General features: G+C 47.9%; 1 protein-coding gene across 1 annotated transcript in view; it reads left to right on the forward strand.

Moving 5' to 3' along the window:
* Nucleotides 1-2,600: 2,600 nt before the first annotated feature.
* POLN (DNA polymerase nu) overlaps nt 2,601-23,483 on the forward strand; it is a 152,046-nt gene continuing 131,163 nt past the window's right edge. Inside the window, exons 1-3 of the mRNA XM_002688439.7 lie at nt 2,601-2,689; nt 7,000-7,144; nt 22,374-22,453. Coding sequence (XP_002688485.4) covers nt 2,621-2,689; nt 7,000-7,144; nt 22,374-22,453 — 294 coding nt within the window. The 5' untranslated portion in view covers nt 2,601-2,620. The remainder of the gene's footprint in view (nt 2,690-6,999; nt 7,145-22,373; nt 22,454-23,483) is intronic.

A 23,483-nucleotide genomic window follows, 5' to 3' on the forward strand; every position in this document is an offset into this window, starting at 1 on the left:
CACTAAAGCAAAGGGGTAAGAGCATCCCTCGTACCCGGCAGGTCACAGAACAGAGGGTAACTGAAAGGTGTTTAAATGAGGTGTCAACTTGTTTCCCTCAGAGGATGGGGTCGTGCAGTCCCCGGGCCCTCAGAATTGAAGGGGTGACCATTTCCATGGGGCTGACTGGCCAGAGCACCAGCCACAAAGCCTGGCCCATCATCCAACATGGTTCCAGAAGCTTGGGTTGGGGCATGATTCATCTTTATGCAAGGGACACAAAGTAAGTAACTTTTTTTTATACTAATAAAGGTTATTCAAAAAGGGCCAAGTAATTAAAATGCAGTTTTGTCTTCAAATACAAGAATTCTGAGAATGAATTCCCCCAGACAGATTGTGGGGGGATTTATACAACGTCTACGACATGCAAATCTCTGGGCTTTCTTGTTCCTGGAGTCTTATACTGATATCCCACCTGCTGTATTTGGAGGCACTTGGAGGCGGAGCCCCCAGAGATGGGACATCATAAGAAGAGGGGGTGAGCTGGCACTTCCCCGATGGTCTAGTGGTTAAGACTCCAAAGGAGGCCTGGGTTTCATCCCTGGTGGAGGAACTAAGATCCTACAAAGTGAAGTGAGTGAAATTCGCTCAGTCGTGCCCGACTCTTTGCGACCCCTATAGTCCATGGAGTTCTCCAGGCCAGAATACTGGAGTGGGTAGCCTTTCCCACAAGCCACTGGCAAACCGCTAGGTGGGAAGACCCTGATTCTCGATCAGTGATGCTTTCAAGGAAAGATCTTGATCAAAAGGGGAAAATGTGGAATTCGTTAAGGAATAGTCAGCTAACCTTTGGCGTTAAGGCAGGCCCGTAGGAGGCGCTCTCACACCCTCCTCGCAGGTCAATTTCCCTAACCGGAAGAGACGTCTACCTACTGTCCCACAGGAAGAAGAAAACTTTCCTTGGGCCGCCCGCAGCAGCCCAGCCAATCAGAGACGGCAGCAGCTCAGCTAATCGGGAGATTCCAGGCTTTGCTCCTCCAGTGGACTCTGGCTATCAGAGCCCCGCCCAGGTTTTTTCCCTATAAAAGCAAGTTCCCAGGGCTTGTTCTCTGGATTTGTCTGTGGTCGGCCCTTCTCTGTGTGTTCCGAATTATAGTTCCTCCACTGTTTTTAATATAGCTAATCTGGTGCTTGAAGTGGTATGTCTTTGTGGCTAATGGTATTGAGGATCTTTTCATTTGTTCTTTAGCTATCCGTGTACCTTCTTTGTTGAAATGTGTTGCCCACGTAAAAAATTACGTTATTATTAAATTACAGATCTTTTTATTCTGCACTTCCCTGGTGGCTCAGTTGGTAAAGAATCTGCCTGCAATGCGGGACACCTGGGTTCGATCCCTGGGTTGGGAAGATCCCCTGGGGAAGGGAAAGGCTACCCACTCCAGTATTCTGGCCTAGAGAATTCCATGAACTGTGTAGTCCATGGGGTCGCAAAGAGTCGGACACGACTGAGCGACTTTCATTTACTCACTTATTCCTCGTTTTCTGGTGAAAATAACTGGCTGTCATACTATTACAGCTGACAGAGGCTTCGTTAGCCTTGAGCTGCGCCGACTCTGATTGCCCTGATGCATTTACTCAGGTTGACATGGTCAGGTTCCAGGAACTTGGTTTATCCAGGACAGGAAGCTTCTCATCCTCGTGGAGTTGTTATCACCAGGATTTTGCTAGAATGCTGCAGGGCATGGTTGGGGGCAGGGGGGGCGGGTGGCGGGCGGTGGTGAGGCTGGTGAAGATGGGTGTAGAGGTCCAGGCGGCTCCCCCCGCAACAGTGGATTTCTTGTGTCGCCTCAGGTGTATGGGTTTTTAACGCTAATGTTTCTTTTAAAAAATCATTTCAAAAAAGAGTGTGAAATTTGGCTTAATTTGAAAGTCTTCTAACTAGTGAAACCTAATTTAATTTCTATTTTTGAAAGGACTAAAAGGGGTAAGTATATGGAGTGGTTTGAAAGGCAACTTGAATCGGTGTGGAAGCCAGGGACGCCGGAGGCTCTGCCCGCACCGGGCCTTTGTACACTGTGGCGGCCTCTTTCCTTACCGAGTTCAGAACCGCCACCTCCCCTCCCCAACGGGGGTGCCTGGGCCCCGCTTCGGGCTGCAGCCGCACCCTTCTGCGGAGAGCAGCCCACGGACAGGCGCTGGTGGCCTGCAGACGTCCTGGCACAGCGGGCTCACTAGCTGGAGGCCGGCCCGAGAGAGCCCAGTGACCGCCACAGCCGCGCGGCTCGCGGGAGCCCGCTCCCCACCCCGCGGGAGCCCCAGACCGCCGGCGCCGGGACCGGAGCCGCAGGGAACTGGGAGCTTCCCGCACTGATCAGCCGTTCCACCCCGCCTCAGGTTCAAGGAGGGACCCCGCCCAGCCGGGCTTCCCGTTGATTGGCTGAACGGGAGAAAGGCGGGCGCTGATTGGGTGGACAGGACGCCTCTCGCCGCGCGCCCGGTGGCCGCGCCTTCTTCCTCAGCCGCAGAACGGGGAGCGGAGGCGATTGGTGCGGACGCCGGCCCGCCGCGCCCCTCGACGTCACTCCCGGCGTGCCGCGCGCCGCACTTCCCCTCCGCCCGCTAATGTTTTGGCCGATCCAAGATGGCGGTGCAGGAGTCCGCCGCTCAGCTTTCCATGACCCCGAAGGTGCAGGAGTACCCGACCCTCAAGGTGGGGTCTGCGGCCGCGGCGCGCCTGCGCCTGTCAGGGGCCGCGGGCTGGGCGGCGACCGGGCGCGGGGTGGGGGGCCGAGGCCGGGGTCACAACAGAAACTTCCTTTCCCAGCCCGTCTCGTGAACAGGGGCGTGAGAACCCTGACACGGGCGTGCTGGCTGCCCCTGGACGGAGGCCCCCTGCCCGGGTCCCCGGGGGGTTCTGCAGGAGGGCGGGTGCGCTGCCCGAGGCCCGGACCTCCTGAGGGACAGTGCCGCCAGCCTGCACCTGGCGGGGAGCTGGCGCGGGGCCGTGTGGACGCCGGCCCCCAGGCCCCAGGCCCCAGGCCCCCTTCGTGCGGGGGACCAAAGCAGCGAGGCCATGCCCGGGACAGCAGGCGGGGCTGTGGGGGAGGGTCCCGAGCGGCCTACCTAGGTCCCCGGCCGACTTGATGTCAATGTTGTCGAAGCCGCTGCCGATGCGCACGATTATCCGCAGAGCCTTGAACTTCTCCAGATCCTCCCTGGTCAGCGTGATGGTGTGGTACATCAGCGCGCCCACGGCCTCGTTCAGGACCTGCAGCGAGAGCAGCGTGGTGACCGGCGCTGCCCCGAGCAGCCCGCGCCCCTGTGGGCCCAATAGGCTGTCTGGGTGGGAGGCCACCCGGGTCCCCGCGTGAGCACCTGCCGTGACCCGAGGGTGACGGCGACCCAGCAGACCCGCCAAGGACACCTGCCGGGTCGACAGAGGGGACGGGGCTCGCCTGACTGACACAGGGAGGTGGGAAGGGGGCTGCCCTCTCCCTGGGCACTGGACGCCACAACAGATGGAAAACAAGGGCACTGGGAGGACCCGAGACCCCCAGAACCACCGATGGGGAGGGGAGCCATGCCGCCATGCATGACCCACTCCCCGAAGAGGAGCCGCCGCGGGGCAGTGCACACCGGTCCCCAGGTGGTGAACACACAGCAGTGAGCACGGCACCCTTTCACACCGGGAGGGGCACACGTGGTCACCCCTCACTGTCACCGTGCGGGCCGCTCCCCCGGAAGGGTCGGGAGCGGCTGCAGCCCGAGGCCTCTGTCCTGCGCACCGCGGACCTTGGGGGTGGCCTCCCCCGGCCCCGCACTGGGAGGGGCGTCAAGGCCGGGCACAGGTTTTATGCGCGCTCGGCCAAGAGGTTGGCCTGGCCAGTGCAGACCCCGCGAGGGGCCTGACAACTCAGTCTCTGCCCCTCGGAGCGTGGCTGGGGCATCACCCACCCCCCCCGCCCCGCTCCCCACACGGGGGGTCAGGATGCTTGCAGGGACGGGGTGTGCATGTCTCAGCGGGGCTGCCCCGGGTGAAACCAATGTGAGCAGGTAGCTGCCAGGGTCTCCTAAGAGCCTGGCGCACAGACCTCCCCACCCGCGGGGTCTGCTCGCGTTGCGCCCCACGCAAAGCCCCTACTCGCGCACGTGCACGGCCCCACCCACCCCATCGCTGGCTGAACCCGCGTTCTGTCAGCACCCGCCCACCAGTAAGACGTGCCTGGCTGGGGGTGGGGGGCCACAGCCCAGGACCAGGAACGAGGGTCTGCTCCGGATGTGCTCGGAACAGCCAGGAACCTACCAGCTCTACCTGTGGACCCAAGGGCGGGGCCCCTGAGCTGAGCCACCTGGACCCAACGCATCAGACTCCAGGACCTGCCGCAGCTGGGGACCCAGTTCACCCCTCCCTAATGGGCCGGTACAATCCGCGACATCTCAGAGGCCACGGGGAGCCCGCGGGAGCCTGCCCGCAGCTGGGGACCCGGTTTATTCCTCCCTAACGGGCCGGTACAATTCGCGACGTCTCAGAGGCCACCCTCCCCTCCGCACAGAGCATCCAGCGCTGACTCGGGGTCCCCGGGGGGCGGAGGCTGTTGGACTCGCGGGGCTGCACGGCGCAGGCAGCAGCTGGCCCGCAGTGGACATAGCGAGTGCGGGGTGTGGGCGCTGAGGGGGGACCCTGGGCAGAAGCCAGCAACCTCTCAGACGGCCAACGGCCCTGGACTCATCTCTCCTATGATTACGGGGTGTCGAATGGAGACAGACGCAGGGCCCCCCAGAATGCAGTTCCTCGAGGGTGGCGTGGCCTTCCTTCTCGTCCTACGGGCAGAGGGGGCCCGGAGAACACAGCACAGGGGGAGAAAGGTCCAAGGCAGAGACAGCTGTCAGCAGGGCAGAGGGCCCAGGGCCTGGTCCTACACATGCGGGCAGGTGCTGCCAGCCTGGCTCGGGCCCTCCCTGCTCAGAGGACCCAGGGATCCCAGCCCCAGGCCCCCGAACGGGCCAGCGGGACCACACTGAGTCCTGACAGCCGCCCCGGCCTCCTAGGAGGGGGTGAGACGCAGGCCTGGTGAGGACGGCGTGAGGCAGTGGGCCAGCATCAGAGGCAGAGGGATTACGGGGGCACGCGGGGTGGGCAGGGGCACAGGGCAGGGCACGCGGCCGGGGCGGGGTGGGTGGTGAGGCGGCAGGCTCAGCCGTCAGGTCCCTGGGAAGACCCCTCTTGCTGCCCTGTGCTGTGTGGGCGGGGCTGTGAGGAGGCCCCCAAGGCTGTAGGCAGGCTGCGTGTGGACAGAGGTCAGTGCCCACTGTGGGTGGGCAGGCAGGTGCTGGAACTGGAGAGGCGGACACATGGCTGCCAGCGTTGGGAGGGGAGGCCCCGCGTTTAGCCTGGTCAGGCCTGGACAGTGAGACACGTGTGGCCTTCGACTGAGACGGGGGTGTGTGTCGGGGGGCGGGCTGAGGCAGGTGGGATGGGAAGGGGTCCTGGGGCGTCCTGGGCCGTGAGGCAGCGCATGGCCCGGGGCCGTCTGGAAGGTTCTAAAGCTGGGAGACTGTGCGGCTCCCAGTGTGTCCACTGGTCCCCCTGAGGTGAGTGGGCGGCTCCCCACAAACCTCTTCAGGCTCTGGTCCTGCTGCTACCACCCCGGGAACGTCCGCCCACCAGCACCACCCACCCAGCACCTGGCGATCCCACCCTATGTGAGGTGCACGCCAGTGGGCACCATGATTTTAGCTTTAACTTTAGACAGCATATTAAAAAGCAGAAACATTAGTTTGCTGACAAAGGTCCATCTAGTCAAGGCTATGGTTTTTCCTGTGGTCATGTATGGATGTGAGAGTTGGACTGTGAAGAAAGCTGAGCACCGAAGAATTGATGCTTTTGAACTGTGGTGTTGGAGAAGACTCTTGAGAGTCCCTTGGACTGCAAGGAGATCCAACCAGTCCATTCTGAAGGAGATCAGCCCTGGGATTTCTTTGGAAGGAATGATACTAAAGCTGAAACTCCAGTACTTTGGCCACCTCATGTGAAGAGTTGACTCATTGGAAAAGACTCTGATGCTGGGAGGGATTGGGGGCAGGAGGAGAAGGGGACGACAGAGGATGAGATGGCTGGATGGCATCACTGATTCGATGGACGTGAGTCTGAGTGAACTCTGGGAGTTGGACAGGGAGGCCTGGTGTGCTGCGATTCATGGGGTCGCAAAGAGTCAGACACGACTGAGCGACTGAACTGAACTGAATGTGCTTGAAAAATCTGTAGCAATAAATTTCATCTAAGACTTTGCTATTCACTCCTCACAAGTGACCTTTTTTTGTTCCTTTTTTTTCCCCTCTGCCCTACCTTGGAATCAAGAATTTACTTGAAATTTTTCTCTTCAGTAATGCAGAAAAACGTCACCTGCTTTTCGATTCATGGAACAGCAAATTCTGTTTAGATTAGTGCCAGATACATTAGATGTGTGAACAGCTACTTGGTGAATTGGACTGCCCCTGCTGGGCCTTCACCTGCTGAGCCCAGGGGCCAGTATAATTGAGCAGGGCGAGTGGAAGGATGTCAGGTTATGTGTCTGTCATAATAGCTCAAGTCAATTAAAAGTAATTTTTATGTTACTAGATTTGTATGTTTGAAGACTGTAACAGCGGTTTGTTTCAAACCTCAGGAAGTAGGAAAGGTTTGAGTAGATTGCTTGCTTCAAAATTGGTTAACTAGGAAATCCTGATACATTCCTCCCATATGGTATTAGCATAACACCCAGTGGAGCCTGTGAATGTCCTGTCCGCGTCTTCACTACCCCATCTGTGTTATGAGGACAGGTGACACCTGTTTGTTAGGAGCCTGTGAATGTCTTGTTCCCATCTTCGCTACCCTATCTGTATTATGAGGACAGGTGATACCTATTTGTTATAGTGGTGAATATAGTAATTTTTATGAATGTCTGTACATAAAAGTTTTTACATGACTTATTTTGAAGTCTCAAAATTAATATATGGGTATTATATTTATCTTACGTTTAGGATTTTATGAAAATGGAAAATTATGAGGCATTTGTAGGCTCTGACCTCTGTAAGATACCACTCTCCAGTGTTGCACAGAAGATTATGTCTGCTATGCATTCAGGTGATTTAGTGGAATCTGAGACCTGGAGAGAGAGTGAAAACAGTGAGTAATTTTTACGAACCTTCATGTTTTTTGTTACCTTGAATTATTCTTAAGACTAAGTTTTGAAAATCATTGACCTTAAAAATAAAAGTTATCTTACTAGCAAAAATGAGTTTGCTCGAGAATAGCAGTTTTGGACAAAGATGCAATACAAAGGCCAGAGGCGGGTCTAACAAAGGAGAAGCACGTCATTTTATAGAGAAAAAAGTGGATGTTGGGAGGGGTTGTTCTGGACCAAAGTCCACTGGAGAAAAGTGAGAGTTCAGAGTGGGGGTGGTTTCTATCTGAGTTACTGGGGTGGTGACTGCTTGTAGGAGATGCTAGGCACATGTTTTCCTGTGGGGACCTGTGATTGATTGTTCCTGTGACTGATTTTTAGTGGTACTGCGCCAGAGCTCCCCCTTCTGGCCTCCAACTCCATTTTAGTGAAAGTGAAAGTCGCTCAGTTGTGTGGGACTGCGACCCAATGAAACTATACAGTCCATGGGATTCTCCAGGCCAGAATACTGGAGTGGGTAGCCTTTCCTTTCTTTAGGGGACCTTCCCAACCCAGGGATCGAACCCAGGTCTCCCGCGTTGCAGGCGGATTCTTTACCAGCTGAGCCACAAGGGAAGCCCAAGAATACTGGAGTGGGTAGCCTATCCCTTCTCCAGCGGGTCTTCCCGACCCAGGAATCGAAACGGGGTCTCCTGCATTGCAGGTGGATTCTTTATCAACTCAGCTATGAGGGAAGCTCCCATTTTAGTGAGGTTTCTTATTAATTTTCAGAAAATGAAATGTAGCAGAGTGTTTTCTAGAACTTCGTGTTGCGTAGGGAAGTTTCTGCTACAAATGAGGGGGCCCAGCTCCCCTGCTCTACTCTCATTCAGTGATGGCTGAGCTTCTGCTCACTGAATTTTACATTTTCTTAGCCTTTACTGCTTTTAAAATGTAACACACTCTTCCTTGTTTCATTCCCTTAAAATCTGGACCAGATGTTCAAGTAACCTCAAAAGAGAAGGGCTCTTTCATAGTGCCCATCCGAGTGTTGCTTTGCCTTTAGCTCTTGGGTCACTGAACCTGTATTTGCTTGTAGTTTGTGGTGGAGAAGAGAAGTGTTCCTGACAGTATGTATATTATACCACTGGGTATGTGTATGTACACTCTTAACATGGCAAAGATCAGCGGGTCTGTGTATGTGTGTTCCTGACCTGACACAGGAGTGAAGGCGGTGGCATAGCCTCACAAGTGTGACTGAAGTGGGTTAAACACCAGGGTTTGTAATAAAGCAGTTTTTATTTAAAATTGTAAATATGGGCCAGTAATTTGTTTTTTTCTTCTACGGCGTAGATAATAAGTGAGTGAGATATAATTAATTTCATGGAGATGAAATAATTGAGAAAAATTGACAAACAGTGCAAAAGCTGTTATAAATGTAGTTTGTTGATTATATTAAGATACTCTTAACATTTCCACCTGTTGATAGCCATGCGTCTGTTGCCCCTCTTACAGAAGTCACTAATGAACTGGTAAGAATCTGGGGGTGTGGACTACGTACCTAGCCACTGATAGTGTTTTAGGGGGAATGTTGGTGCTTGGGAAGTAGATAAGGTTAACATCACATGTCAGAGAGACAGCGTTCTCCTTTACTCGGATACTTGCTTTCCAAAGTGAAAGAGCAGTGTGCACTCGACAGAGCTTGGAATACCCCTTCCTTCAAAACCTGGTGAGAATAATAAAACGCCCCTGGAAGCTGTGATGTGAGTCTCTGTTGGGAAAAATTTATCGGTCAGCCCATCTCATGAACTGCCTTGCCATGCTCTTAAAATACCTTGCTAAATCCTAGTTTTCATAACTTATTGAGATGATAAGGCGTTACTTTTCTGTCAAGTGTTCTTGGATTTGGAAAAAGAGTAGAATTTTTACAAAGAGTTTGTGTCTGTTGCTCTGTAGCACTTCCTGTGAACTCAGTGACTGAACACACACATGTGACTGAACACACACGTGTTATCTCTCAGTTTCTGTGGTCGGGAGCCTCAGCACAGCTTAGCTGGGTCCTCTGCAGGGCTGCTGTGCAGGTATCAGTCAGGGCTGGAGGCTCCTCTGAGGCCTGAAATGGGGAAGCATTTGCTTGTAAGTTCACACGGTTGTGGACTCTTAGATGAGGGTCTCAGTTTCTTGGTGACTGTTGGCTAGAAGCCACCCTCGGTTCATTTCCACATGGTTCTCTCCTCAGGCAGCTTTACATTATGGCAGCTTACTTTTTCAGAGTGCAAGAGAGTGACATTACAGTCTTATGTAAGGTAATCACAAACATTCTGTCACTGTTGCTGTGTTCTTTTGGTTAGAAGTAATCCACCCACCCTCAAGAGGTTCCACAAGGGCGTGAGTACTGGACAAGGGGGGTCGTGGGACCACCTTGGAGTCTGTCTGCCACAGGGTCCCACCGGTTTTACTCTTATTTCATATAAATCTGAAAGTTGGATTGCTAATGGGTTATTGATGATTGATGCTGAACCTGAGTTGATTCCTGAACTCTTGCCACATGTTAAGCTGTTATGTCAAATCCTCCTTTATAAGTAAAATATTGTAAATCAGCATTTCATTTCTGAATGCCCATCTCATACCAAATAAATATCAAAATTGAACTCAGAAATCAATGGAGATAAACTATTAATATTTGCTTTTATAAAATTATATTAAGTAAAACCAAACAGTGTTCTATGTCACTTTGGGATCTAATTTTCTGATCTGCTAGACCAACTGAGGTATACACGTCCAGTAAAGATTGGACTGTGTGTATCCTCTTGCAGCAAAGTTAGTCTTTATTTTAAAACCTTTTGTGGTTTTAAAAAAAAAAGATGCAAAGACTTAAAATACAGGTTAATGAATTAATATAAAGAGAAAATCATATAACTACTACTTACTTTGCCAACATCTCAAAATTTCCTTCTGAATTAAAATTCTCTTCCTGCTCAAAGGTAACCATTCTCGTGGTAATCATTACTCATCATCCACCACACCAGAGTCCGTCCTTCTCCTCAGAAGCACACCATCAGCTGACGCACATGGCTCAGTGTCCTTGCAGTCAGGTGTGGCCAAGTAGCAGCTTCCTATCTGTTGGGCACGCCACTGCCAGGGTAGGCCTGAAGACATCTGACTTGCTTCCTAGGTGGTCTCTTCCCTTTCCTCCAGTTGGAACCTCAAACGACTCCATTCTATCCTGCAAACGACAAGCGTCCTAGAGGACTGTGGACCAGCGTGCTGGAGGGACCCCAAGTCCAGAGTGTCTTCATGAGACAACTGCTCCACCAACCGAGACCGCTCGCCTCAGAGCAGCAGAGAGAAGTGAACTTGTTGTTAGGCCACTGTGTTGGTGGGTCTTTTGTGACTGCGGCTTGGCTTCTTACTGCGACTCCTTTACCTTTAAACTAGATGCAAACTGAGATCACCTGAGTTAAATTTGGCTTCCCTGGCGGCTCAGACAGTAAAGAACCGGCCTGAGGAGTCCTTGGTTCAATCCCTGGGTCGGGAAGAATCCCCTAGGGAAGGGAATAGTAACCCATTCCAGTATCCTTGTCTGGAGAATTCCATGGACAGAGAGGAGCCTGGTGGGCTACAGATCACAAAGAATCAGACACGACTGAGCAAGACTTAAATTTACATCGTCACTTCAGTGTTCAGTAATGCCACTGAAAGGATTTGAGGAACACTGGAGGAGAATAATTTTTCACGGTAATTTCAAGGTTGTCAGCTGGCCTGGTGCTATGGATAGTAGTCGGACACAACTGAGTGACTGAACTGAACTGAACTGATGCATTTGATTAAACGTGTATTTATTAGAGTACATCTCTATTTTGTCTAAATATCTATAGGAATCAAATAATGTTTTCTAATACATACTTATCCAAAATCTTTTTTAACTTAATAGAGCTTAGAGGTGAATATGTTTTTTTTTCTGGTAAAATAAGAATAGTTTCATAGACATTACAAATCAAAACTGATTATGCCAAAGGCTTTGACTATGTGGATCACAACAAACTGTGGAAAACTCTTAAAGAGATGGGAATACCAGACCACCTTACCTGCCTCCTGAGAAATCTGCATGCAGGTCAAGAAGTAACCGTTAGAACCGGACATGAAACAACGGACTGGTTCCAAATTGGGAAAGGCTGTATATTGTCACCCTGCTTATTTAACTTTATATACACAGTACATCATGCAAAATGCCAGTCTGGATGAAGCACAAGCTGGAATCAAGATTGCTGGAAGAAATATCAATAACCTCAGATATGCAGATAACACCACCCTTATGGCAGAAAGCAAAGAAGAACTAAAGAGCCTCTTGATGAAAGTGAAAGTGGAGAGTGAAAAAGTTGGCTTAAAGCTCAATATTCAGAAAACGAAGATCATGACATCTAGTCCCATCACTTCATGGCAAATAGATGGGGAAACAATGGAAACAATGACACACTTTATTTTCTTGGGCTCCCAAATCACTGCATATGGTGACTGCAGCCATGAAATTAAAAGACTCTTGCTCCTTGGAAGAAAAGCTATGAGCAACCTAGACAACGTATTAAAAAGCAGAGACATTACTTTGCTGACAAAGGTCCGTCTAGTCAAAGCTATGGTTTCCCAGTAGTCATGTATGGATGTGAGAGTTGGCCCATAAAGAAAGCTGAGCACCGAAGAATTGCTGTTTTTGAATTGTGGTGTTGGAGAAGACTCTTGAGAGTCCCTTGGACTGCAAGGAGATCCAGCCAGTCAATCCTAAAGGAAATCAGTCCGAAATATTCGTTGGAAGGACTGATGCTGAAGCTGAAGCTCCAATAGTTTGGCCACCTGATACAAAGAACTGACTCATTGGTAAGACCCTGATGGTGGGAAAGATTGAAGGAAGGCAGGAGGAGAAGGGTTCAACAGAGGATGAGATGGTTGGATGGCATCACCAACTCGATGGACATGAGTTTGAGTAAACTCCGAGAGTTGGTGATGGACAGGGAGGCCTGGCGTGCTGCAGTCCATGGAGTCACAGAGTCAGACATGACCAAGCAACTGAACTGAACTGAACAAATTAATACACGTTTAAAACTCCTCAAGGCAATTATCTGTCAAAATCCAATTCATTAATGTGAAGTGTGTCTTTATTTCTACCAACTAGTGGAAATCTTTGCAATTTCAGGCACAGAGAACATAAAGCTAAATGACAAAATAGATATTTTATTATTATTTTACTCTGGTCAAGATTATATGGATAAACATTTTTTTTATTTCTATCAAGTAAATATAAAATCCTTATGTCCAGTCACTTAGTATACCTGCCAGGTGTTGGGTTCAAGTTTGCACTGCCCTAATTCAAGCCTTCACTCCTTCTTATTTGAAAATTTGTGGTACTTCCTTAGTTGATGTTAGGTGTCAATTTATTGCCACTTTTGACCTGCCTTTGTGCTGTTGCTGGAATTAGCTCAGATCTTGCCTTTGTTTTCTGCAGAATTTGTCTGTAGAAAAATACCCCTGCAGGGCAGCCTGGCCCTTGCCAGCCCTTTAAGTCTTAAGTCTCATCACTTCCCCTCTCTTTATGCCCTATTCAGATTTTTAAATTGATTTATTTTATAGTAGGTCCTTGTTGACTGTCTGTTTTCAATATAGCAGTGTGTACATGTTGTCCCCAAATGCCCAGTCTATCCCTCCACCATCCCCCACCCCTGTACCCAAGGCAGTCTACAGACTCAGTGCAATCCCTATCAATTACCCTTTTTCACAGAACTAGATGAAAAAAATCTTTATATGGAGACACAAAAGACCCTGAATAGCCAAAGCAATCTTTCTTGCCAAAGCAAAGAAAAATAGCTGGAGGAATCAGGCTCCCTGACTTCAGACTCTACTACAAAGCTACAGTAATCAAAACAGTATGGTGTGGGCTCAAGAACAGAAATACAAATCAAAGGAACATGATAGAAAGCTAAGAAACAAACCCACACACCTGTGGTCAATTAATCTGTGATAAAGAAGACAATGCCATGCAATAGAAGGACAGTGTCTTCAACAAATGGGAGAACTGGATGGCTACAAGTTAAAAAAAAAAGAAACTAGAACATTCTTTAACACCATACACAAAAATAAATTCAAATGGGAGTAAAGACCTAAATGTAAGCCTGGATCCTATAAAACTTAGAGGAAAACAGGCAGAACACTGACATAAATTGCAGCAATATCTTTATGAATCCATCTGCTAAAGTTACAGAAATAAAAACAAGAATAAACGTGACCTAATTAAATGCAAAAGCTTTTGCACAGCGAAAGAACCATAAACAAAAACAGCTGGGGCTTCCCCGTGGGTCGTGGTTAAGACACTGCACTGCCAGTACAGGGGTGCAGGCTCCGTCCCTGGGTGGGTTGGGGAACCAGGGTTCCGCATGTTGTAAGGCATGGACAAAGGAGCCTGGCGGGCCACAGTCCGTGATTGCCAAAAGAGAAGACACACGTAAAAAGACAGCCCACAAAATGGGAGAAAATAATTCGCAGGTGATGCGACTGACAAGGGATTAGTCTGCATTCAGATTTAACTCCAGTTTCCAAAAACAGTGTTTCCCAGCTTCATCCTCTACTTAACCTTTTCTTTCACTCCTTCGTATACATCTCTTTAGTAGTGCGATGATTGCATTTACAAGGTTCTGCTCAAATGATACTTCATTACCAGAATACCTTATTAGAAGTAAACTGCATTGATTCATCTGCAACTCAGAGAATTTTCTGTGCCGTAGTTTTTGTTTATTTGCATAATGCTTTAACTCTTGATATATTTTGTGCTCTTTCAGTTCAGTTCGTCTCTCAGTCGTGTCTGACTCTTTGCGACCCCATGAACCACAGCACACCAGGCCTCCCTGTCCATCACCAACTCCCGGAGCTTCCTCAAACTCACGTCCATGGAGTCGGTGATGCCATCCAACCATTTCATCCTCTGTTGTCCTCTTCTCCTCCTGCCCTCAATCTTCCCCAGCATCAGGGTCTTTTCAAATGAGTCAGCTCTTCGCATGAGGTGGCCAAAGTACTGGAGTTTCAGCTTCAACATCAGTCCTTCCAATGAACGCCCAGGACTGATCTCCTTCAGAATGGATTGGTTGGGTCTCCTTGCAGTCCAAGGGACTCTCAAGAGTCTTCTCCAACACCACAGTTCAAAAGCACCAATTCTTCAGCTTTCTTTATAGTCCAACTCTCACATCCATACATGACCACTGGAAAACGGCACTCTTGGAGGCAGGCAAATGTAGTCTCATCTTTGAGGCTATGACAGTGGTCTGATCTGTAAATTTCAACTCTTACTGATTTGTAAGAGCTTTCTACAGACATGATACACGTATGAAAGACTTAACTATTTCTGTTTACGTTGTATTCTCAGTGTTTCGGGGGTCTTTTTTGTTGTTGTTTGTAATAGTTTAGAAATGTTTGTTTTTTTTAAACAGAAAAACTGAAAACAAAGTCCTTAATCCCACATGAAAAAAATTTTTTTTACATATTTACACACATTCAGAGTGAAAGGATTTATATGTACATTGTTTTCTTAATTTAGGCTTTTTCTTTGTTTGATAAACCAATCTCCCCTTATCGCCACCCCGTGTTAATAACTTAGCTTATGCCTTTTATGTTTTTGTTCACCTGTTTCTATGACTCTAAACTCCCAATGCAGGGGCCTGGGTTCGAGCCCTGGTCAGAGAACTGCATCTCACATGCCGCAACCAAGAGTTCACTTGCCACAGCTAAAGATTCTGCAGGCTGCAGTGAAAATCAGAGACTCTGAGTGCTGCAACCAAGGCCCGACGCAGCGAAATAAGTGATACACACACACACACACACAGAACAAGCTGTAGGTGAGATACGGATGGCAGCAGTGCAGTGAAGCTTTTCCTCAGGTGACTGGTTGGGTTGATCTGTGGAAGCAGCTGTCCAGGCTGCTGGGCAGTCTGTGTATTTGAGAAGTGGAAGAGAATGGCCTAATGGCTGTGGCTGTGTGCCCTGGGAAAAGACAGAGGCTGAGGGTGATTCACCAGCAACTAAAGGTTAAATGTGACAGACAGCTCACCTGCTGGCCTGTAAAGAGGCTCCCTGCGGTCCCAGGCCCGTTCCTAGTCAGGTTGGTAGAGCTCCAGAGCAGGCTGGACTCTCACCCCAAGCAGGTGTTCTGCCTTAAGGTCAGGGCCTTGATCAGGAAGAGGGACCTGACCCTGAGAGGCAGGGTGGGGACGTCTGGATTGGTGCCTTCAAATCTTGAGTCCCAGGTGCTTCTGGGACCTGCTGAAGTAGCTACTCCTCTGTCAAAGGCCAGCCCCCTCCTCCCTACCTCCACTGCAAGATGCAAGAGGGCTCTGTCTTTAGAAGTCACACGTTCCCCCTCAGGAACTGCCACCTCCCTGTCTTTTGGCAGGGCCTGTCAGGGAAGTGGATGAGACTTGGGCTGGCCAGGGCACAGAAACCGTGTAGGCATTGGAACAGAGGAAGTTTAAAGCATTACTGACTGAGAAGTAAAGAACTCTGAAGATTACAGTAACAGCAGACTCGGAAGCAGCCACCCGAGAAAGTGTCGAAGGAAGGAACATACCTGGAATGGCTTGGCCAAGTGATGTCCACCATCTGGCCGTCTGCTGTCCCGGAACAGGCCACTTGGGCTTCTAATGGAGCGACCATGGGGCTGGGGTGGAGGCTGCACATGGCATAGCGCTCGCACGCCCCAGGGCCTGCCTTGCTGTCGCCTCTGTTGTCCAGCTTTCCAATTTCAGACTGAACACTGGGTCCCCAGTAGCACCAAACTTTGAGCACAGTCACTTGGGGGCTCGCTTGCAACACTGATCCCCTTGTGCCCTCAAAGGTGCTGAGCTTTGTTTTGACTAGAATCCACACATGTTCTGGGCATGGGTTTGCCTTTCCCACACACACGGCCTCAGTGAGCTCTGTTCTCCAAGGCTCACAGAGCATTTGATCCGCTGACCTACAGTCCTGCATAGCACTGCCCCGGACATAAGGACCCGCTCTACAGCACAGGAGCTGCAGCTGGTATGTGATCCTGGGACCCATGGGCTCTGTCATGGGCGCACAGGTGGTGCAGTGATGGAGTGGTGGGTAGCAGGTCAGCTCCGGTGACCTCCAGGCTGCAGTATTCCCTGGACATCAGTGACCATTGCAGGATGCAGTGTCCCCATTGGACATAGTTAAGGACACTGGGACCCAGACGGTGGCAGTGGGAGCAACCCTGCCCAGCATCACTCCCAGAACCCCCTCCATAAATGTGTTTTTCTCTCCCTATGTTTCTGGGTTCTGCAGGTTTAGTCTTGACTCCCCAAGGTAAATCTGCCAAGGGCACAGAAAGAATGGCTTTCTTCAAGCTATAGTTGCTGCCCAGTCATTTCAAGTTTCTTATACCAAGGGACTGGCAGGCCAAAGATGTACTCTCCATCCTACTAGGGGTGACAGGGCTGTCATCATGTAAAGGGGACAGGAAAGCCTCTGCTTGAGACCCAGGTGATGTGATTGGACACCCCTTGGTCCACTGTCCACATTTGACAGTAAATGCAGTGGCCGTGCCTGAAAAGGGCATGACAACCAGGCACTTCACCTCTCAGGGATGAGGGTTTAGGTCACGATCAGACAAGCAACCAAAACCAGCAGAGGTGCCCAGCCAGGGTGAGGGGCCCTCAGGACATGGTAGAGGGTTAGGGTTAGGTACCTGGAGCCCCCTGCTTATCCCAGCTGTGGCAGCACAGCCCCTCCTGATGGTTGCCTCAGCTGCAAAGAGCTTTTCCCAAGGGCATACCCCTTTCCCAGGAACAACCAGGTAGTGACTGGTGGGTGTGGAGGTTGACCCTCTGGAGGAAAATTCTGTAGGAACATGTCAGGCCTTCTTAGCAATTGCATTAGTCCTTTACTCCCCTACAGACATTGGTCCTGAGAGTGCCCCCCCCAGTAACCTTTCTGAATGCAAGCCTTCATCTCAAGGTCAGCCTCCCAGGGACCAGACCTCTGCCAGTGTATGGGTACACGTACATTAAAGTCATTTTTTAAAAAATGAGGTTACACTTTCACAGATCTCTGCACCTTCAGGTCAACTAACACAGCTTATTCTGTTCGGTGGCTCTGTGCTCCATGGTGTGGCTGCTACATAATTTCTTCCTCCACTGCCCTCTTGGTTGGTATTTGCTTTGTTTTCAGTCCTTTGCCGTAATGCAGTACTGTCATAAATGTTTGGCTTAAACCTACTTACTGTTGCATCCATTTCTGTGAAATAGATAGCCAGCAGTGAGGTGGTTCCATTACAGGACTTATGTATTTTATACCTGTTTGTATTGAGGTCACAACACACAAACACACAGTACATCTGTCCTAAGATTACAGCTCAGGATTTCACAAACTGAACACCCCATAACCTTCACCGCATCAGGAAGCAGCATGGGTGGCATCCCCGAGGCCCGTCTTTGGACCCTTTGGGTTTGTCCTTTTCTCTCCAACTCTGAGACGCATGTGTGTGTTTTTAATGTGTTGACACTTTGTTTTCCACAAAGATCCTAGGCCGCGCTCACCCTCTGCCATGGCCCGCACTCTGTGGAGTGTGCTTCTCTCTAAATCTGAATAAATCCACTTCTTACCTGTCACTTTGTCCCTCACTGAATTTTTTCTGTGATGAGACATCGAGAACCTGAGCTTCATTAGGTCCTGAAACCAGAAACCTGCTCTACGAACTGTCAGAAGGTATCAGCTCAGAGAACTTAAAGAGTATGATCTTCCTTCTGAGGGAGCCAATTCCGAAAGTCCAGATGACCTTTAGAAGTTTCTTGGAATATCTGGAGAAACAAGCTAAAATACATGAAGATAATGTGACTTTACTGTAGGATCTCTGCCAAAAAGTTGTGCTGAACCTTATGGAAGAGATAGATAAACATAAAAGAGAGAAAAGGAATTTAAAAACAGATGCTTCAGGTTGCTTTCACGCTATGTAAAAAAGCAGTGTTCCTTGTACCACAGGAAGAACTGTGACCATGGAAGATAGTTTTTATTGGCTCTTAGACTTGAAAGACCCTTTGGTCATTGCTTCCAGCCTCCCACCCGTCATGGAAATCAGCGGCAGTTCATTCTAGTAATGAGCTGTTTTCTCACACACACACACATGGAAAGATCCGAACCATTCACATTTTTACCAGTAACGAGTGAGACTACCTCTTACTTCTCCATCTCCAAGTATATTTAGTTTGCATTTCGCTGACTAGTACAGAGTATGAGTATTACATCATATTTGTTTGCTTTTTGGATTTGCTATTTTGTGTGTTGCCTCTCCGTATCTTTTGCTCATTTTCCACTGAATTTTTCATTTTTGGTCACTGTAATTTGTTGTATAATATAAATATTAACTCTCTGTCTTTTTTGTCCCGTTACTTTTTCCAGTGTATTATTTTTTTTCAGAAATGGTGCTAATTGTCCTTCCCCTATTTATTAATTTACCCTTCTCTGCTGAACTGAAATATGATTTTCGCTATATATTAAATCCTCATAAGCCTTGGGGTCAGCTTCTGGATTCTCTACCCTGTTCTCGAGCTCTTGTCTACTCCTACTCAAATGCCTTGTATATGTGACCACAGTGGCTTTATAGCACGTTCTGTTAATCTGGCAAAGCAAGTCTTCTGCAATTTTTTTTTAAACTTAACTAATCAAACTGATCACATGGACCACAGCCTTGTCTAACTCAATAAAACTATGAGACATGCTGTGTAGGGTCACCCAAAATAGGTGAGTCATGGATGTGACTGGTGATAGAAGTAAAGTCCAATGCTGTAAGGAACAATGTTTCATAGGAACCTGGAATGCTAGGTCCCTGAATCAGGGTAAATTGGAAGTGGTCAAACAGGAGATAGCTAGAGTGAACATCGACATTTTAGGAATCAGTGAACTAAAATGGACTGGAATGGGCGAATGGAGTTCAGATGACTATTACGTCTACTATTGTGGGCAAGAATCCCTTAGAAGAAATGGAGTAGCCATCATGGTCAACAAAAGAGTCTGAAATGCAGTTCAGTCGCTCAGTTGTGTCTGACTCTTTGCGACCCCATGAATTGCAGCACGCCAGGCCTCCCTGTCCATCACCAACTCCCGGAGTTCACTCAAACTCACGTCCATCGAGTCGGTGATGCCATCCAGCCATCTCATCCTCTGTCGTCCCCTTCCTCTCCTGCCCCCAATCCCTCCCAGCATCAGAGTCCTTTCCAATGAGTCAACTCTTCGCATGAGGTGGCCAAAGTACTGGAGTTTCAGCTTTAGCATCATTCCTTCCAAAGAACACCCAGGACCAATTTCCTTTAGAATGGACTGGTTGGATCTCCTTGCACTCCAAGGGACTCTTAAGAGTCTTCTCCAACACCACAGTTCAAAAGCATCAATTCTTCAGCACTCAGCTTTCTTCATGCAGTACTTGGGTGCAATCTCAAAAATGACAGAATGAACTCTGTTCATTTCCAAGGCAAACCATTCAATATCACGGTAATCCATGTCTATGCCGCAACCACTAATGTCGAAGAAGCTGAAGTTGAACGGTTCTATCAAGACCTTTTAGAACTAATACCCAAAAAAGATGTCCTTTTCATCATAGGGGACTGGAATGTAAAAGTAGGAAGTCAAGAGATACCTGGAATAACAGGCAAGTTTGGCCTTGGAGTACAAAATGAAGCAGGGCAAAGGCTAACAGAGTTTTGCCAAGAGAACACACTGATCATAGCAAACACCCTCTTCCAACAACATAAGAGACAACTCTACACATGGACATCACCAGATGGTCAATACTGAAATCAGATTGATTATATGCTTTGCAGCAAAAGTTGGAGAAGCTGTATACAGTCAGCAAAAACAAGACTGGGAGCTGACTGTGGTCAGATCATGAACTCCTTATTGCCAAATTCAGACTTAAAGAAAGTAGGGAATACCACTAGATCATTCAGGTATGACCTAAATCAAATCCCTTATGATTATACAGTGGAAGTGACAAATAGATTCAAGGGATTAGATCTGATAGACAGAGTGACTGAAGAACTATGGACGGAGATTCATGACATTGTACAGGAGGCAGTGATCAAGACCATCCCCAAGAAAAAGAAATGCAAAAAGGCAAAATGGTTGTCTGAGGAGGCCTTACAAATAGCTGAGAAAAGAAGAGAAACTAAAGGCAAAGGAGAAAACAAAAGATACACCCGTTTTAATGCAGAGTTCCAAAGAATAGCAAGGAGATATAAGAAAGTCTTCGTCAGTGATCAATGCAAAGAAATAGAGGAAAACAATAGAATGGGAAAGACTAGAGATCTCTTCAAGAAAATTAGAGATACCAAGGGAATATTTAATCCAAAGATGGACACAATTAAGAACAGAAATGGTATAGATCTAACAGAAGCAGAAGATATTAAGAAGAGGTGACAACAATACACAGAAGAACTCAACAAAAAAGATCTTCATGACCCAGATCATCACGATGGTGTGATCACTCACCTAGAGCCAGACATCCTGGAATGAGAAGACAAGTGAACCTTCAGAAGCATCACTACGAACAAAGCTAGTGGAGGTGATGGAATTCCAGTTGAGCTATTTCAAATCCTAAAAGATGACGCTGTTAGAGTGCTACACTCAATATGCCAGCAAATTTGGAAACCTCAGCAGTGGCCACAGGACTGGAAAAGCTCAGTTTTCATTCCAATCCCAAAGAAAGGCAATGCCAAAGAATGCTCAAACTAGTGCACACTTGCACTCATCTCACACGCTAGCAAGGTGATGCTCAAAATTCTCCAAGCGAGGCTTCAACAGTACATGAACCGAGAATTTCCAGATGTTCAAGCTGGATTTAGAAAAGGCAGAGGAACCAGAGATCAAATTGCCAACATCCGCTAGATCATCGAAAAAGCAAGAGAGTTGATGCGTTTGAACTGTGGCATTGGAGAAGACTCTTGAGAGTCCCTTGGACTGCAAGGAGATCCAATCTGTCAATCCTAAAGGAAATCAGTCCTGAATATTCATTGGAAGGACTCATGCTGAATCTGAAGCTCCAATACTTTGGCCACCTGATAGGAAGAACTGACTCCTTAGAAAAGATCCTCATGATGGGAAAGATTGAAGGCAGGAGGAGAAGGGAATGGCAGAGGATAAGATGGTTGGATGGCATCACTGACTTGATAGACATGAGTTTGAGCAAGCTCCGGGAGTTGGTGATGGACAGGGAAGCCTGACTTGCTGCAGTCCATGGGGTCGCAAAGAGTCAGACACGACTGAGCAATTCAACTGAACTTCTGGGACTTCCCTGATGGTCCAGTGATTAAGTCTCTGCCTTCCAGTGCAGGGGACATGGGTTCAATCCCTGGTCAGAGAAGTAAGATCTCATATGCTGCACGGCATGGCCAACCCCCTCTCAAAAAACAAACAAACAAAGCAACTTACCTTTCTTCTCTGTTTTCAGACATTTAAATTTCCTATGTACTTTGAAGTTTTGTTTTTTTTTTTCCAATTAAAAGAGCCCTGTAGGGCCTCTAATGGGAATTACATTAAATTTATATTTGGGAGAATTAAATATTTTGTTCCTATCTCAATGCTGTGTTTTTCCACTTGTATAGATCATGATTTATGCCATTTTATAAGATTTTAAGTTTTCATCATTGAGTGTCTTGTGCCTTTCTTATTAAATTAATTGTAAGTATAACTTTTCTCTATTGTAAATGAAAGATTTCCCCCATTTGCATTTCTTGGTTATTATTATTGTTATAGATACTTGAGTTATGTTGTCTGGGATTGAACCCAGTTCCATCACTTCCTGTCCAGCCCAAGCTTGTTAAACTCTAAATGAGAAGTTTATATGTTTTACTGAATCTCTAATGTTCTGTTACAAAATTATTCCATCTAAGAATTTCTTCAAACTTTTAATACTTGCAAGCTTTCTGTAAAATACTTAACTTGGCTTTTCAAAATCAAGTATTCAAATGCTAATACCAAGTAATACTTTTTTAGTAAACATTTCATGATTACATAGATCTGTGTCCAGTTAACTTGAAGACATTTTGCATAAATGTTTACTGCAATGGTAGTATGCATTTTGTTTGTAAATTTTATTACATTGTTTTAGTTAAGTAAATGATGAGTAAATGATTATAGAGGCTATTTTCAATGTTTAATTAATTATATGACTTAGATTTTAATGTTTCCTTACTCTCTCGTGTTTCCTTTCTGTGTCTTTCAAAGCTGCAGATGTGGTAGACAAATCCAGTGTTAAATATTCAGTACTACTTGAAGATGGAAAGGATCAATCACTGGAAAAAAAGGTGAATCTTTGCAGATACGAGTAATTCTAAACAGATAGCTTTCACTTTTTCAACAAATATTTATCAAGTGTCAACCATATTCTGGGCACTGTGGATACAATGGTTAAAAAATAAAAGAAGTTCTTCTCCAGGAGCTTACAGTTTACTTGTATGAGGGGACGAGAAAGAGAAGCATAGTATTTCTCTATGACTCGGTGAATTAGTGTCACAACAGGAGTCAGGGCTGAGTGCTCTGGAGTCCGGAGGGGAGACGGCTAACCCAGTGTTTGTGCTGGCTCGTGCTGCTTTTCTCTGGTGGTGGGAGAGGAATCTGGGACACCTTTCTGAAGTGTGAACATTCCGAGTTGAGGTCTAGGAAATGGTCTCTCTCAATATCCTCACCTTTAGAGTGTGGGAAAGGACTTTGGGATAATTTTTTAGGTTAAGGGAAGATGAGTTGGAGCTTTGGGGTAGTGAAAGTAAAGAGAAGTTTGGAAAAGAAGGATATAAATTTTACAGTGGGGCTTCTCAGGTGGTTCAGTGGTAAAGAATCCACCTGCCAAGCAGGAGACACAGGTTTGATCCTTGGGTTGGCAAGATCCCCTGGAGAAAGAAATGGCAGCCCACTCCAGTATTCTTGCCTGGGACACCCACAGACTGGGGAGCCTGTGGGCCACAGTCCACAGAGTCACAGAGAGTTTGACTAAAGAACAGCAGCAGCAGTTCCCAGTGGGTGAGGTGTGTGGTGAGCTTGGAGGAGAGATGAGAAGAGGTCTCGTTACCAAAGGCCTGAGCTGTGACTCAGTGGAGGAGGTGGCACAGCAGTTCAGACTGTAGTGGTTGTTACTGTTCGGTCCCTAAGTCGAGTCCAACTCTTTGCCACCCCGTGGACTGCAGCAAGCCAGACTCCCCTTCCCCTCACTGTCTCCTGGAGTTTGGTCACATTCGTGTGCGAGTCTGTGAATCGACGAATGAGTATTCCATGTCACAAGATTGAAACAGGAAGAATGTTGCTGCTGAGCTGTAATTTTTTTAAAAGTTGAGTAGGTAG

This window comes from Bos taurus, chromosome 6 (genome assembly GCF_002263795.3).
Source record: "Bos taurus isolate L1 Dominette 01449 registration number 42190680 breed Hereford chromosome 6, ARS-UCD2.0, whole genome shotgun sequence".
Lineage (NCBI taxonomy): Eukaryota > Metazoa > Chordata > Mammalia > Artiodactyla > Bovidae > Bos > Bos taurus.